We start from the raw sequence: 18,183 nt of genomic DNA, 5'->3' as shown, positions 1-18,183 counted from the left end.
GCGAAGAATCCTTGCAGCTTCTGCCATTGCCCTCCTGCTTCTTGTGCCACCCTGTCTGTTTACGTGGGTGACTGCCGTGATGTTGTCCGACTGGATCAACACCGGCTGACCTTGAAGCAGAGGTCTTGCTAAGCTTAGAGCATTGTAAATGTCCTTTAGTTCAGGATATTTATGTGAAGTGATGTCTCCAGGCTTGACCATAAGCCCTGGATATTCCTTCCCTGTGTGACTGCTCCCCAGCCTCGCAGGCTGGCATCCGTGGTCACCAGGACCCAGTCCTGAATGCCGAATCTGCGGCCCTCTAGAAGATGAGCACTCTGCAACCACCACAGGAGGGACACCCTTGTCCTTGGTGACAGGGTTATCCGCTGATGCATCTGAAGATGCGACCCGGACCATTTGTCCAGCAGGTCCCACTGGAAAGTTCTTGCGTGGAATCTGCCGAATGGGATTGCTTCGTAGGAAGCCACCATTTTACCCAGAACCCTTGTGCATTGATGCACTGAGACTTGGCTCGGTTTTAGGAGGTTCCTGACTAGCTCGGATAACTCCCTGGCTTTCTCCTCCGGGAGAAACACCTTTTTCTGGACTGTGTCCAGGATCATCCCTAGGAACAGAAGACAAGTCGTCGGAACGAGCTGCGATTTTGGAATATTGAGAATCCAACCGTGCTGCCGCAACACTACCTGAGATAGTGCTACACCGACCTCCAACTGTTCCCTGGATCTTACCCTTATCAGGGAATTGTCCAAGTAAGGGATAACTAAAATTCCCTTCCTTCGAAGGAATATCATCATTTCGGCCATTACCTTGGTAAAGACCCGGGGTGCCGTGGACCATCCATACGGCAGCGTCTGAACTGATAGTGACAGTTCTGTACCATAAACCTGAGGTACCCTTGGTGAGAAGGGTAAATTTTGACATGAAGGTAAGCATCCTTGATGTCCCGAGACATCATGTAGTCCCCTTCTTCCAGGTTCGCAATCACTGCTCTGAGTGACTCAATCTTGAATTTGAACCTCTGTATGTAAGTGTTCAAAGATTTTAGATTTAGAATCGGTCTCACCGAGCCGTCCGGCTTCGGTACCACCACAGTGTGGAATAATACCCCGTTCCCTGTTGCAGGAGGGGTATCTTGATTATCACCTGCTGGGAATACAGCTTGTGAATGGCTTCCAAAACTGTCTCCCTGTCAGAAGGAGACATCGGTAAAGCCGACTTTAGGAAACGGCGAGGGGGAGACGTCTCGAATTCTAATTTGTACCCCTGAGATATCACCTGAAGGATCCAGGGGTCTACTTGCGAGTGAGCCCACTGCGCGCTGAAATTCATTGAGACGGGCCCCCCACCGTGCCTGATTCTGCTTGTAAAGCCCCAGCGTATACTGAGGGCTTGGCAGAGGCGGGAGAGGGTTTCTGTTCCTGGGAACTGGCTGATTCCTGCAGCCTTTTTCCTCTCCCTCTGTCACGGGGCAGAAATGAGGAACCTTTTGCCCGCTTGTCCACGAAAAGACTGCGCCTGATAATACGGCGTCTTCTCATGTTGAGAGGCGACCTGGGGTACAAACGTGGATTTCCCAGCTGTTGCCGTGGCCACCAGGTCTAAAAGACCGACCCCAAATAACTCCTCCCCTTAATAAGGCAATACTTCCAAATGCCATTTGGAATACGCATCACCTGACCACTGACGTGTCCATAACCCTCTACTGGTAGAAATGGACAACGCACTTAGACTTGATGCCAGTCGGCAAATATTCCGCTGTGCATCACGCATATATAGAAATGCATCTTTCAAATGCTCTATAGGCAAAAATATACTGTCCCTATCTAGGGTATCAATATTTTCAGTCAGGGAATCCGACCACGCCGACCCAGCACTGCACATCCAGGCTGAGGCGATTGCTGGTCGCAGTATAACACCAGTATGTGTGTAAATACATTTTAGGATACCCTCCTGCTTTCTATCAGCAGGATCCTTAAGGGCGGCCATCTCAGGAGAGGTTAGAGCCCTTACAAGCGTGTGAGCGTTTATCCACCCTAGGGGGTGTTTCCCAACGCACCCTAACCTCTGGCGGGAAAGGATATAATGCCAATAACATTTTAGAAATTATCAGTTGTTATCGGGGGAAACCCACGCATCATCACACACCTCATTTAATTTCTCAGATTCAGGAAAACTACAGGTAGTTTTTCCTCACCGAACATAATACCCCTTTTTGGTGGTACTCGTATTATCAGAAATGTGTAAAACATTTTTCATTGCCTCAATCATGTAACGTGTGGCCCTACTGGAAATCACATTTGTCTCTTCACCGTCGACACTGGAGTCAGTATCCGTGTCGGCGTCTATATCTGCCATCTGAGGTAACGGGCGCTTTATAGCCCCTGACGGCCTATGAGACGTCTGGACAGGCACAAGCTGAGTAGCCGGCTGTCTCATGTCAACCACTGTCTTTTATACAGAGCTGACACTGTCACGTAATTTCTTCCAACAGTTCATCCACTCAGGTGTCGACCCCCTAGGGGGTGACATCACTATTACAGGCAATCTGCTCTGTCTCCACATCATTTTTCTCCTCATACATGTCGACACAAAAGTACCGACATACAGCACACACACAGGGAATGCTCTGATAGAGGACAGGACCCCACTAGCCCTTTGGGGAGACAGAGGGAGAGTTTGCCAGCACACACCAGAGCGCTATATATATACACAGGGATAACCTTATATAAGTGTTTTTCCCCTTATAGCTGCTGTATAGTTAATACTGCGCCTAATTAGTGCCCCCCTCTCTTTTTTAACCCTTTCTGTAGTGTAGTGACTGCAGGGGAGAGCCAGGGAGCTTCCCTCCAACGGAGCTGTGAGGGAAAATGGCGCCAGTGTGCTGAGGAGATAGGCTCCGCCCCCTTATCGGCGGCCTTATCTTCCCGTTTTTCTGTGTATTCTGGCAGGGGTTAAATGCATCCATATAGCCCAGGAGCTATATGTGATGCATTTTTTTTGCCATGCAAGGTGTTTTTTATTGCGTCTCAGGGCGCCCCCCCCCCCCAGCGCCCTGCACCCTCAGTGACCGGAGTGTGAAGTGTGCTGAGAGCAATGGCGCACAGCTGCAGTGCTGTGCGCTACCTTGTTGAAGACAGGACGTCTTCTGCCTTCTGGCTCTGTAAGGGGGCCGGCGGCGCGGCTCTGGGACCCATCCAAGCTGGGCCTGTGATCGTCCCTCTGGAGCTAATGTCCAGTAGCCTAAGAAGCCCAATCCACTCTGCACGCAGGTGAGTTCGCTTCATCTCCCCTTAGTCCCTCGATGCAGTGAGCCTGTTGCCAGCAGGTCTCACTGAAAATAAAAAACCTAAACTAAAACTTTCACTAAGAAGCTCAGGAGAGCCCCTAGTGTGCACCCTTCTCGTTCGGGCACAGAGATCAAACTGAGGCTTGGAGGAGGGTCATAGGGGGAGGAGCCAGTGCACACCAGATAGTCCTAAAGCTTTCTTTAGATGTGCCCAGTCTCCTGCGGAGCCGCTATTCCCCATGGTCCTTACGGAGTCCCCAGCATCCACTTAGGACGTTAGAGAAAAATGGGTGCTTTAAATGCCTAGGATGCACGACTTGTTCCTTCTTCATCGTAGGTGAGACATTCCCCCATCCACACACGGGCCAACGGCTAAAAATTAAGTGGCCATTAACCTGCACATCCCGGTTTGTGGTCTATGTAATAGTTTGCCCATGTGGGCTCTATTACGTAGGCAAAACCAAATGACAACTGAAAATACGGTTAACACAACATAGGTCGGCCATCCGTGCAGCCATAGCCACGGGGACCAGTGAGCAGCCCGTGGCAAGACATTTTGCCAGATTTAAACACAGCCTGGCTAGTTTGAGGTACCGAGCAATTGACCATGTGCCAGCACCTGCACGGGGGGGAGATAGGGGGAGAAAGCTACTCCAACTTGAATCCAAGTGGATTTTTCGCCTGGACTGTCTGGCGCCCAAGGGGCTAAATGAGTCCCTGGGCCTCATCAACTTTCTATAATCCAGCCCCCCAAATAACCCCCCCTTTTTGAATTCCTCCTCCTTTTTTGATCTTTTTTTGAACTCCCTTTTCTGAATTCTTCTTATTTTGAATTCCTTTTTTGAATTCCTTTTTCGAATTCCTGTTTGAAATTTTTTTTCGAACCAGCCCCCTGCCTCATAAACTATCCATTTAAAGAATTTCTGCAGTTGTCACTATTGGGCCAAGGATAGCAGACACACCATTGACTGACCCTCGGGTTAGCCCACCTCTCAGATTTAAATTTTTTTTTAAATATTTTAAAATAAGTAAAATGATCCATCGATGTTTTTTTAAAAAACAATAATAATACTGAGATATAAAACACAATTTCTTTGAAATATTAGTAGATTTATATATAGTTGGTCCTAGGGTGGCAGAACACATATGATATTTTATAATGTTTTTAGATGTTATTTTGCAACTTTGCACTGAAATCAGTTCCTTAGGCTCACTCTAGCTCAGCTGAGCGTGTTTTGCATTTGTGAGCATGTTTATGTTATGAGATTGTCACATGTTTGTAATGTTATTGTTTGCAGGGCTCCCAGCGCGTTACCATGGGAACCGGCTGACTTAATTGCGTCACTTCCGGCGGGGCTGTGCTGCCGAAACCGGAAGTGCGGGACATGAGACGCCGGGGCACTCCGTGGTCCACGCAGCTGAGAGTCATGATTGTGGGGGTAAGTGGGATTCATGATACTATATAATCACTGTATTTGCACTGTGTTGTTGTCTGAGGAAGGGGATGCGTCCCCGAAACGTCACCTGTTGTTTTCAATAAATACTCCACAGCGTGGGGTTTGCTTTACACCGTTTACAAGACTGTGAGTGCCACCTATTTCTTCTCATGGTATATATATATATATATATATATATATATATATATATATATATCTTGGAATATTATGAGGGGAGAAATGGAGCACTGAGTGTACCATAGCCGCCTTTTGACGCGGGAACCCCACTAACGGGACCCCAGGCTATACTTACCAAGCTGCTTCTTCAGTCATGCTGCCGGTGGCGGCGGGGTGCTTGGGGCTCCATGTCAGCAGTGGACTGCTGGATGCGAGACTCCCAGGGAGTGGGACTGATGTCCCTGCAGCCAAAGACTCGGGCTCCAAACCCCGCAGAGTGGGACCAATCTCCCACGTAGCAGCCTTACAGGGGCAAACTGCCAGGCTGTTGTAGTGTAAAAGTTATAAATTAAAAATTAAATATATCTCTGGAGCTAAAGAGGAAGTGACCGGCTCTCCTCGGGCACATTTCTAAAACTGTTCTAGGGAGGGGTATAGAGGGGGAGGAGCCAGTCACACACATTAAAAATGTTAAAGTGCCGGCTCATCTGATCACCCCATCTATACCCCATAGTACTAAACTCCAGCGTCTCCTATGGATGATAGAGAAATGTACTTGTCACCTGAATGTTACAAATTTTTTTCATTAAATGGCCTCTAATGAATACTTAGGCGGGTACTTATCAAAGCATGGAGAGAAAATAAGAATTTACTTACCGATAATTCTATTTCTCATAGTCCGTAGTGGATGCTGGGAACTCCGTAAGGACCATGGGAATAGCGGCTCTGCAGGAGACTGGGCACAAAAGTAAAGCTTTAGGACTACCTGGTGTGCACTGGCTCCTCCCCCCATGACCCTCCTCCAAGCCTCAGTTAGGATACTGTGCCCGGACGAGCGTACACAATAAGGAAGGATTCATGAATCCCGGGTAAGACTCATACCAGCCACACCAATCACACCGTATAATTTGTGATATGAACCCAGTTAACAGCATGATAATAGAGGAGCCTCTGAATAGATGGCTCACAACAACAATAACCCGATTTAGTTAACAATAACTATGTACAAGTATTGCAGACAATCCGCACTTGGGATGGGCGCCCAGCATCCACTACGGACTACGAGAAATAGAATTATCGGTAAGTAAATTCTTATTTTCTCTGACGTCCTAGTGGATGCTGGGAACTCCGTAAGGACCATGGGGATTATACCAAAGCTCCCAAACAGGCGGGAGAGTGCGGATGACTCTGCAGCACCGAATGAGAGAACTCCAGGTCCTCCTCAGCCAGGGTATCAAATTTGTAGAATTTAGCAAACCTGTTTGCCCCTGACCAAGTAGCTGCTCGGCAAAGTTGTAAAGCCGAGACCCCTCGGGCAGCCGCCCAAGATGAGCCCACCTTCCTTGTGGAATGGGCTTTTACAGATTTTGGCTGTGGCAGGCCTGCCACAGAATGTGCAAGCTGAATTGTACTACAAATCCAACGAGCAATAGTCTGCTTAGAAGCAGGAGCACCCAGCTTGTTGGGTGCATACAGGATAAACAGCGAGTCAGATTTTCTGACTCCAGCCGTCCTGGAAACATATATTTTCAGGGCCCTGACTACGTCCAGCAACTTGGAGTCCTCCAAGTCCCTAGTAGCCGCAGGTACCACAATAGGCTGGTTCAGGTGAAACGCTGAAACCACCTTAGGGAGAAATTGAGGACGAGTCCTCAATTCTGCCCTGTCCGTATGAAAAATCAGGTAAGGGCTTTTATAGGATAAAGCCGCCAATTCTGACACACGCCTGGCCGAAGCCAAGGCCAACAGCATTACCACTTTCCATGTGAGATATTTTAAGTCCACAGTGGTGAGTGGTTCAAACCAATGTGATTTTAGGAACCCCAAAACTACATTGAGATCCCAAGGTGCCACTGGAGGCACAAAAGGAGGCTGTATATGCAGTACCCCCTTGACAAACGTCTGAACTTCAGGAACTGAAGCCAGTTCTTTCTGGAAGAAAATCGACAGGGCCGAAATTTGAACCTTAATGGACCCAAATTTTAGGCCCATATACACTCCTGTTTGCAGGAAATGCAGGAATCGACCCAGTTGAAATTCCTCTGTAGGGGCCTTCCTGGCCTCGCACCACGCAACATATTTACGCCAAATGCGATGATAATGCTTTGCGGTTACATCCTTTCTGGCTTTAATCAAAGTAGGGATGACTTCATCTGGAATGCCTTTTTCCTTCAGGATCCGGCGTTCAACCGCCATGCCGTCAAACGCAGCCGCGGTAAGTCTTGGAACAGACAGGGTCCTTGCTGGAGCAGGTCCCTTCTTAGAGGTAGAGGCCACGGGTCCTCTGTGAGCATCTCTTGAAGTTCCGGGTACCAAGTCCTTCTTGGCCAATCCGGAGCCACGAGTATAGTTCTTACTCCTTTCCGTCTTATAATTCTCAGTACCTTGGGTATGAGAGGCAGAGGAGGGAACACATACACCGACTGGTACACCCACGGTGTTACCAGAGCGTCCACAGCTATTGCTTGAGGGTCCCTTGACCTGGCGCAATACCTGTCCAGTTTTTTGTTGAGGCGGGACGCCATCATGTCCACCTTTGGTTTTTCCCAACGGTTCACAATCATGTGGAAGACTTCTGGGTGAAGTCCCCACTCTCCCGGGTGGAGGTCGTGCCTGCTGAGGAAGTCTGCTTCCCAGTTGTCCACTCCCGGAATGAACACTGCTGACAGTGCTATCACATGATTTTCCGCCCAGCGAAGAATCCTTGCAGCTTCTGCCATTGCCCTCCTGCTTCTTGTGCCGCCCTGTCTGTTTACGTGGGCGACTGCCGTGATGTTGTCCGACTGGATCAGCACCGGCTGACCTTGAAGCAGCGGTCTTGCTAGGCTTAGAGCATTGTAAATGGCCCTTAGCTCCAGGATATTTATGTGAAGTGATGTCTCCAGGCTTGACCACAAGCCCTGGAAATTCCTTCCCTGTGTGACTGCTCCCCAGCCTCGCAGGCTGGCATCCGTGGTCACCAGGACCCAGTCCTGAATGCCGAATCTGCGGCCCTCTAGAAGATGAGCACTCTGTAACCACCACAGGAGAGACACCCTTGTCTTTGTTGACAGGGTTATCCGCTGATGCATCTGAAGATGCGATCCGGACCATTTGTCCAGCAGGTCCCACTGGAAAGTTCTTGCGTGGAATCTGCCGAATGGGATTGCTTCGTAGGAAGCCACCATTTTTCCCAGGACCCTTGTGCATTGATGCACTGAGACTTGGCCTGGTTTTAGGAGGTTTCTGACTAGCTTGGATAACTCCCTGGCTTTCTCCTCCGGGAGAAACACCTTTTTCTGGACTGTGTCCAGGATCATCCCTAGGAATAGAAGACGCGTCGTCGGGATCAGCTGCGATTTTGGAATATTGAGAATCCAACCGTGCTGCCGCAACACTACCTGAGATAGTGCTACCCCGACTTCCAACTGTTCCCTGGATCTTGCCCTTATCAGGAGATCGTCCAAGTAAGGGATAACTAAAACTCCCTTCCTTCGAAGGAGTATCATCATTTCGGCCATTACTTTGGTAAAGACCCGGGGTGCCGTGGACAATCCAAACGGCAGCGTCTGAAACTGATAGTGACAGTTCTGTACCACAAACCTGAGGTACCCTTGGTGAGAAGGGTAAATTGGGACATGGAGGTAAGCATCCTTGATGTCCAGAGACACCATATAATCCCCTTCTTCCAGGTTCGCAATCACCGCTCTGAGTGACTCCATCTTGTGGGAACTGGCTGTTTGCTGCAGCCTTTTTCCTCTCCCCCTGCCACGGGGCAGAAATGAGGAGCCTTTTGCTCGCTTGCCCTTATGGGGCCGAAAGGATTGCGCCTGATAATACGGCGTCTTCTTATGTTGAGAGGCTACCTGGGGTAAAAATGTAGATTTCCCAGCAGTTGCCGTGGCTACCAGGTCTGATAGACCTACCCCAAATAACTCCTCCCCTTTATAAGGCAATACTTCCATATGCCTTTTGGAATCCGCATCACCTGACCACTGCCGCGTCCATAACCCTCTTCTGGCAGAAATGGACAGCGCACTTACTCTTGATGCCAGTCGGCAGATATCCCTCTGTGCATCACGCATATATAGAAATGCATCTTTCAAATGCTCTATAGTCAGTAATATACTGTCCCTGTCTAGGGTATCAATATTGTCCGTCAGGGAATCCGACCAAGCCACCCCAGCACTGCACATCCAGGCTGAGGCGATTGCTGGTCGCAGTATAACTCCCGTGTGAGTGTATATACATTTTAGGATATTCTCCTGCTTTCTGTCAGCAGGTTCCTTAAGGGCGGCCGTCTCAGGAGAGGGTAGTGCCACCTGTTTAGACAAGCGTGTGAGCGCTTTATCCACCCTAGGGGGTGTTTCCCAACGTGCCCTATCCTCTGGCGGGAAAGGGTATGATGCCAATAACCTTTTAGGAATTATCAGTTTTTTATCGGGGGAAACCCACGCTTCATCACACACTTCATTTAATTCCTCAGATGCAGGAAAAACTACAGGCAGTTTTTTCTCACCAAACATAATACCCTTTTTAGTGGTACTTGAAGTCACATTCGTCTCTTCTTCGTCGACACTGGAGTCAGTATCCGTGTCGGCATCTGTGTCTGCCATCTGAGGTAACGGGCGTTTTAGAGCCCCTGATGGCCTTTGAGACGCCTGGACAGGCACAAGCTGAGTAGCCGGCTGCCTCATGTCATCAACCGTCTTTTGTAAAGAGCTGACACTGTCACGTAAGTCCTTCCATAAGCCCACCCACTCAGGTGTCGACTCCCTAGGGGGTGACATCTCTATTACAGGCAATTGCTCCGCCTCCACATCATTTTCCTCCTCAAACATGTCGACACAATCGTACCGACACACAGCACACACACAGGGAATGCTCTGATAGAGGACAGGACCCCACTAGCCCTTTGGGGAGACAGAGGGAGAGTATGCCAGCACACACCAGAGCGCTATATATATATATATATATAGGGATACCACTATATAATGTGTTTTCCCCTTATAGCTGCTGATATTATCAAACTGCGCCAATTAGTGCCCCCCCTCTCTTTTTTACCCTTTTCTGTAGTGCAGGACTGCAGGGGAGAGTCAGGGAGACGTCCTTCCAGCGGAGCTGTGAGGGAAAATGGCGCCAGTGTGCTGAGATAGGCTCCGCCCCCTTCTCGGCGGACTTTTCTCCCGCGTTTTGCTGTATTCTGGCAGGGGTTAAAATACATCCATATAGCCCTGGGGGTTATATGTGATGTATTTTCGCCAGCCAAGGTGTTTTTATTGCTGCTCAGGGCACCCCCCCCTAGCGCCCTGCACCCTCAGTGACCGGAGTGTGAAGTGTGCCTGAGGAGCAATGGCGCACAGCTGCAGTGCTGTGCGCTACCTTGTTGAAGACTGATGTCTTCTGCCGACGATTTTCCGGACCTCTTCTTGCTTCTGGCTCTGTAAGGGGGCCGGCGGCGCGGCTCTGGGACCGGACTCCGAGGCTGGGCCTGTGTTCGGTCCCTCTGGAGCTAATGGTGTCCAGTAGCCTAAGAAGCCCAAGCTGGCTGCAAGCAGGCAGGTTCGCTTCTTCTCCCCTTAGTCCCTCGATGCAGTGAGCCTGTTGCCAGCAGGTCTCACTGAAAATAAGAAACCTAAAACTAACTTTTTCTAAGAAGCTCAGGAGAGCCCCCTAGATTGCACCCTGCTCGGTCGGGCACAAAAATCTAACTGAGGCTTGGAGGAGGGTCATGGGGGGAGGAGCCAGTGCACACCAGGTAGTCCTAAAGCTTTACTTTTGTGCCCAGTCTCCTGCGGAGCCGCTATTCCCATGGTCCTTACGGAGTTCCCAGCATCCACTAGGACGTCAGAGAAATAAAGCAATAATCAATCAGCTCCTGTAATATGACATAAGCTTATTGGTCAGTGCTTTACGTATCCACATTATTTCTCTCCAAATTTTGATAACTAACCCCCCGGAGATTGCATTCTCAAATATTGGTTCAGCGAACATAATATCCTCTTTGACATGACACAACATACCCGATATGCTGGCTTCTCCTTTCCATGCCACATAGATGTAGAGATTTCCAAAGAGCATACTGTGAGAAACGAGCAATAATTAGCACTTTGTTATAAATGCTACAAACAAAAAGAATGCAAATTGGGGGGGCACTTGTTTACCTGAACTGTAGCAGCGCCCAGAATATACCACTGTTCCTCCCAATGGTCTTGTCATCAGAATTCAGAGTCAGACAGGTACCTTGAGCAGTCCAGAGCACTGACATAACAGCAACAAGCACCCATTAAACAAGATACATATCTACACTAATTCAGATATCTACATTTGCCTCTCACCCAAATGAGGAGAACAGCTGCTACTGTATTTTGTACTTTTAGCTTTGTAGCTGGTATGAGTCATAAAACAAAAATGCCAAGGGGACCTGATAATACATTCATCTATTACAAGATACTGCTAGAATTTAGTCATAACATTAATGTTCTATTGTTACGTTACTATATAATCCACGTATTTTAATTTTAGGATTATAACATATATGGGACATGTTTGACCCAAAACTAAAATTATATACTTTATTTTAAAATTAAAACAGTTCAACTATATGCTGGGTATACACGGTCAGATAAAATGCCCATCAGACCCACAGGCATTTTATCTGACCCTGCCTATATCTAGGACATGCACTGTGAGAGATCTCACGGTGTATGTCAGAGAATATCGTCGCTCCGCCTCCAGCGAGGAGACATTTCCCCATTCCTTCCCGTGTGACTGAACAGGGGAAATGTCCGTCGGACTGCAGCGGCAGGACATACACTGCCCAAAGCGGCCGACATGGCACTTGAAAATGTTGCAACGGAATGGCATGCTGGACGATCTGGCATGCCTGGTCGGCCACATGCACGCTGCAATTATCTGGTCGATCCGCTTATACTGGGTGGATTAGCCAGATAATCGTAGCGTGTATGACCAGCATAAGGCCCCAGAGGACTTCAGATTTATATGTAAAATTATCTCAATTTTTTATATACATTTTTCTCCAACTGTATAGGTAAGCATAATAAAATGCTGTGAATTTCTTTGGTAAATGCCTCTGCTAATGTATCTGTCATGGACTCCACAAGAAGTGTCCCCAGGGCCCATGTAGAATGCTTGCCTACTTTATATAGTAATGGTTCAAGCGAGAATCTCCAAAATTGGCCACACATACTGCGATACTACCACTTGGCCTAGACGCCAAGAAACTGGAACACTGTTTATACAGGCCACAGGCACATGGATGGCAAAACTGTGTGGTCACCATATCGAGCATAAATAGGGCAGTTGGAAGATTACAGTACACAACATTTTTACCAATACAGCTGAACATGAGATAACTTCTTTCAATAGGATCATTAGAAGACATTCATCATTTTATGCCATACACATTTTAGTACCAGTCTAAATGCCTGATATCAGCTGCACAGCACAGGCCATGGGATTGTCCCAGACCTCCTACCTAGTGCAATTAAGGTTTTTCATTATACTTGTGAGCTACAAGTCTGAAAGTCCCAGTTCACCATTATCACTGTCAATACTGCTCGCATTTAAGAGTATTTTTCTGAATGCTGCTTGGTCCATCCCTGCACATGAACACGTTGGGGTAACAACTGCATACCAAAACACATTTGTATGGGATTTCTCTTCAACCATTCTTTCATTCAAAGCGTAAATGCTGTAATAATCAAGATAAGACACGCAAAACATTTTGTGTGCAACTAACAAAATGCATTTTTACAGATTGTTGGATTTCCAGGAACATGTGAGGAATTTTCCAGCTGTTCAGTCGCACTAGCACATCTACTGCTTGATGCTATCCTGGCTGTAACAACAGAGTGTTACCATACTGCTCAGCTTGCAATCCAACTATCACAGCCATAAGAAAAGAAGTTTAAAACAGTAACTAGTGTCTAGAGAAATGGTTTAAATAAATCACTGGGGGTAATTCAATTGTTATCACCACCTCCCCCTCACCCTTGCAGGACCGCCAGCAGCTATTCAACTGTTTTTGCCGACAGATGCACTAATATAAACTTTAGTGGGGATTAGCCATTTTGTTTGGATTAAGCCAGTACTTTTGGGCATGAGCGGTACAGACGATATGGCAGAATGACGGTCTGGAAAATCAGTCTGGTTTGAAAACCAAATGATCCAGATAATTTTTCAGGCATTTTCAGGCTGTGAATAACTATCGTTCATGTCCATACACTGAGCCACTGGTTTAAAGGGATAGTACTGTAAATAAATATATTATAAATATATGGACACTAGCTGTTCTACCCGTTCTTCGCATGGGAGTTTCTAATTTTCACGGTTGTAAATATAAATGAGTGTTAAACATTTTGTAAATCTATAGAGCTGTAAATTTGAGACGTCTTAATGTAAGTATTAATTCATGGTTCTTGGCGTTACCCGAGGAGCACCCGTAGTAGATACGGTAAAAAGTGATAGGACCATTTTTGGAGTTTATTAAATTCTACACACTGGAGGTGCAATACAAATTCTGATCCGATTGTCTGTTTAAGCGTTATCTTCACACAACTCAACTCCCGTGTCGGTAATGACGTCATTATGTCAACACACTTTTCATCCCCTTAGGTGAGGTTTATTAAAATTCTGAAGTTGTTTTCCTATTTCCCACCTGAAGAATACCTATGTTAAATTTCAGCTTCCTAGCATATACACACACTAATATTATATATATATATATATATATATATATATATATATATATATATATATATATATATATATATATATATATATATATATATATAGACTTGCTGCTCACCCAGAACTTCCCATAGCGGATAGATAAGCCGTTTTTATATTTTTATCTTGTACGTTTGTTACCTGCATTTGCTACTGGACTGTGTATTAAATCTGTTTACTTTTTACCTAAACTTGCTCTTTTAATATGATATTGGGACTAGAAGTGTTCCTAATTAAGAGCACATATGTAAAACATTCTGGAAACAGTACACACTATGTTTATCTCTTTTTTAATTTACATGCTCCTAAGAGTCATCAGACTGAAGGCGTTTTAAAGAGCTAAGCTGTTGCCTTTTTTTTCCTTTATCCTTACTGTGTCCACATGATTCACAGGGTGAATGGTCACACTAAAACTTTATATGCTAGACACTAGTAGGCGCTCTCGTGCACTTCATTTTTGTGTGTGTGTGTGTATATGTGTATGTATATATATGTGTATGTATATATATATATATATATATATATATATATATATATATATACACACACACACACACACACACACACACACACACACACACACACATATATATATATATGCACATATACATATACACACATACATACACATACTCACACACACACCTCTTACCTGCAGCTGCGATCCCGATTAAAACTGATAAAGTGTAAAACGACCATGTGAATGGCTGTATAAACATTGCTATATAGGCGCTGAAAAACAAAGGAAAAAAAACAGGATTTTGGCACTCACCGTTAAATCCTTTTCTCCTAGTCCGTAGAGGATGCTGGGGACTCCAAAAGGACCATGGGGGTATAGACGGGATCCGCAGGAGCTTGGGCACACTAAAAAGACTTAAAACTGGGTGTGAACTGGCTCCTCCCTCTATGCCCCTCCTCCAGACATCAGTTATAGGAACTGTGCCCAGGAGAGACGGACAGTACAAAAAAAGATTTTTGTTTTAACTAAGGGCTACCAAACTACCGGCCCACACCATAAACATACCGTACAACCGGAATAACGCCAAACCAGATAACAGTATGCATAAAACTCCAGCAACCAGCTGCAACAAACCAATACACAACTTGTGTACAAACTAACTTAACCAATAAGGAAACACACTGCAAGTATTAGTCCGCACTGGGACGGGCGCCCAGCATCCTCTACGGACTAGGAGAAAAGGATTTAACGGTGAGTACCAAAATCCTGTTTTCTCTTACGTCCTAGAGGATGCTGGGGACTCCAAAAGGACCATGGGGATTATACCAAAGCTCCAGAGAGAGTGTGGACGACTCTGCAGCACCGACTGAGCAAACGCCAGGTCCTCATCGGCCAGGGTATCAAACTTGTAGAACTTAGCAAAAGTGTTCGAACCCGACCAAGTAGCTGCTCGGCAAAGCTGTAGCGCCGAGACACCTCGGGCAGCCGCCCAAGATGAGCCCACTTTCCTGGTAGAATGGGCTTTAACCGATTTCGGCACCGGCAGTCCTACCGAAGAATGAGCCTGCTGGATCGTACTACAAATCCAGCGTGCAATTGTCTGTTTTGAAGCGGGATGACCAATCTTGTTGGCCGCATACAAAACAAACAACGCTTCAGTTTTCCTAGTAACAGCTGTCGTAGAAACATATACTTTTAACGCTCTTACAACATCCAGAGATTTTGGAATCGCCACCTCTTCCGTAGCTACCGGAACCACAATAGGTTGGTTAATGTGAAATGAAGAAACCACCTTCGGTAGAAATTGTTGACGAGTCCTCAATTCCGCCCTATCCGATGAAAAATCAAGTACGGGCTCTTATGAGATAAAGCTGCCAATTCCGACACTCGCCTGGCAAATGCCAGCGCCAAAAGCATAACGACCTTCCAAGTGAGAAATTTCAACTCAACCTTACGCAAAGGTTCAAACCAGGAAGACATGAGAAACCGTAAGACGACATTGAGGTCCCATGGAGCTACAGGAGGTACAAACGGCGGATTGATATGCATTACACCCTTCACAAAGGTCTGAACCTCTGGGAGGGCAGCTAACTCTTTTTGAAATAAAATAGACAAAGCCGAAATTTGCACTTTGATAGAACCCAGTTTCAGGCCTGCATCTACGCCCGCCTGTAAAAAGTGGAGAAAACGACCCAAGTGAAAATACTCCGCAGGAGCCTTTTTAAGCTCACACCAGGAAACATACTTCCTCCAGATATGGTGATAGTGTTTCGCCGTAACCTCTTTCCTAGCCTTAATGAGAGTTGGAATGACTTCCCTGGGAATACCCTTACGAGCTAAGATCTGGCGCTCAACCTCCATGCCGTCAAACGCAGCCGCGGTAAGTCTGGAAACACGCATGGACCCTGCAACAATAGATCCTCTCTTAGAGGAAGCGGCCAAGGATCTTCCACCAGCAAGTCCTGAAGATCCGGGTACCAGGCCCTTCTTGGCCAGTCTGGAACGACGAGAATCGCCTGAACCCTTGCTCGACGAATGATCCCCAGCACCTTTGGAATGAGAGGAAGTTGAGGGAACACATACACCGACTGGAAGACCCACGGAGACACCAGGGCGTCCACTGCAGTGGCTTGTGGGTCCCTTGACCTGGAACAATACCTCGGGAGCTTCTTGTTGAGCCGAGACGCCATCATGTCTATCAACGGAATTCCCCAGCGTCTTGTCACTTCTGCAAATACCTCTTGGTGCAGAGCCCACTCTCCCGGATGGAGGTCGTGTCTGCTGAGGAAATCCGCTTCCCAGTTGTCCACCCCCGGTAGGAAAACTGCTGACAGTGCGCTGACGTGTTGTTCCGCCCAGCGAAGGATCTTTGTGGCCTCCGCCATTGCCGCTCTGCTCCTCGTTCCGCCTTGCCGGTTTATATGGGCCACCGCTGTGATGTTGTCTGACTGTACCAGGACCGGTTGATCCTGAAGAAGACTTCTTGCTTGGAGCAGGCCGTTGTAAATGGCTCTTAACTCGAGAATATTTATGTGAAGACAGGCTTCCTGGAGCGACCATTTTCCCTGGAAATTTCTTCCTTGGGTGACTGCGCCCCAGCCCCGAAGACTTGCGTCTGTCGTCAGAAGTACCCAATCCTGGATACCGAATCGGCGTCCCCCCAGGAGGTGATGAGCTTGTAGCCACCACAGGAGAGAAATTCTGGCTCTGGGAGATAGACTTATCTTCCGGTGAATGTGTAGATGAGATCCGGACCATTTGCTCAGCAAGTCCCACTGAAACACGCAGGCGTGAAATCTGCCAAATGGTATGACTTCGTACGCCGCAACCATCTTCCCCAGAACCCGAGTACAATAATGGATCGACACACTCGTCGGCTTCAGAAGTTCTCTGACCATCGTCTGCAGTTCCCGAGCCTTTTCTTCTGGAAGGAATATTCTGTAACTCCGTGTCCAGAATCATGCCCAGAAAAGGAAGCAGAGTGGTCGGAATCAACTGGGATTTCGGCAAATTGAGCACCCAACCGTGCTGTCGCAGAACAGATAGTGACAACTCTACACTTCTCAGCAACCGTTCCTTGGACCTCGCCTTTATCAGGAGATCGTCCAAGTATGGGATAATTGAAAACCCCTTGTTTGCGAAGAAGAACTATCATTTCTGCCATGACCTTGGTGAAAATCCTCGGAGCCGTGGGAAGCCCAAACGGCAACGTCTGAAATTGGTAATGAGAATCCTGTATCGCAAACCTGAGGAAAGCCTGATGTGGAGGATATATCGGCACATGTAAGTAGGCATCCTTTATGTCGACTGACGCCATAAAATCACCCCCCTCCAGGCTGGCAATCACCGCTCGAAGGGATTCCATCTTGAACTTGAAGACTTTCAAGCATGGATTGAGGGATTTTAGATTTAGAATTGGTCTGACCGAACCGTCCGGATTCGGTACCACAAAGAGGCTCGAGTAGAACCCCTCCCGAGGGACGGGAACAATGACCTTCTGTAGACACAATTTTTGAATCGCCGCCCGGACCACCTCCCTGTCCGGAATAACCACTGGTAATGCTGAAATGAAGAACCGGTGAGGGGGCATCTCCCGAAACTTCAGTTTGTATCCTTGAGACACGATTTCTAACACCCAAGGATCCAGGTCTGATTGAATCCAGACCTGGCTGAATACCTGAAGACGGCCCCCACCGGTCCGGACTCCCCCAGGGAAGCCCCAGCGTCATGCGGTGGACTTGGTAGCAGCCGGGGAGGACTTCTGGTCCTGTGCGCCTGAGGCTGCAGGAAGTTTTCTTCCCCGTCCTCTACCCTTTGAGGCGTGGAAAGACGAACCTTTCCTACGCCTGTATTTATTGTGACGAAAGGACTGCATTTGTTGATGCGGTGCCTTTTTCTGTTGTGTGGGAACATAAGGAAGAAAAGAGGACTTACCCGCAGTCGCGGTCGAGACTAGGTCCGCCAGGCCGTCCCCAAACAAGACAGTACCTTTAAAGGGTAGAGCTTCCATAGACCTCTTGGAGTCGGCATCAGCATTCCATTGATGGATCCACAAGGCCCTCCTGGCAGATATCGACAAGGCATTGGTCCTT

The 18,183-nt window shown here is 47.4% G+C and overlaps 1 protein-coding gene across 1 annotated transcript in view; it reads right to left on the bottom strand.

Moving 5' to 3' along the window:
* The window catches only part of MFSD11 (major facilitator superfamily domain containing 11), a 162,755-nt gene that overhangs the window by 105,295 nt on the left and 39,277 nt on the right, over positions 1 to 18,183 (bottom strand). Inside the window, exons 5-7 of the mRNA XM_063960439.1 lie at positions 14,285 to 14,364; positions 11,046 to 11,142; positions 10,905 to 10,963 (exon numbers count right to left, since the gene is read on the bottom strand). Of these exons, the coding sequence (XP_063816509.1) occupies positions 10,905 to 10,963; positions 11,046 to 11,142; positions 14,285 to 14,364 (236 nt within the window). The remainder of the gene's footprint in view (positions 1 to 10,904; positions 10,964 to 11,045; positions 11,143 to 14,284; positions 14,365 to 18,183) is intronic.

The sequence above is a fragment of the Pseudophryne corroboree genome, chromosome 3, assembly GCF_028390025.1.
Source record: "Pseudophryne corroboree isolate aPseCor3 chromosome 3, aPseCor3.hap2, whole genome shotgun sequence".
NCBI lineage: Eukaryota > Metazoa > Chordata > Amphibia > Anura > Myobatrachidae > Pseudophryne > Pseudophryne corroboree.
Note: the sequence above shows the minus strand (reverse complement) of the source record. Positions and strands in the feature narration are given on the sequence as shown.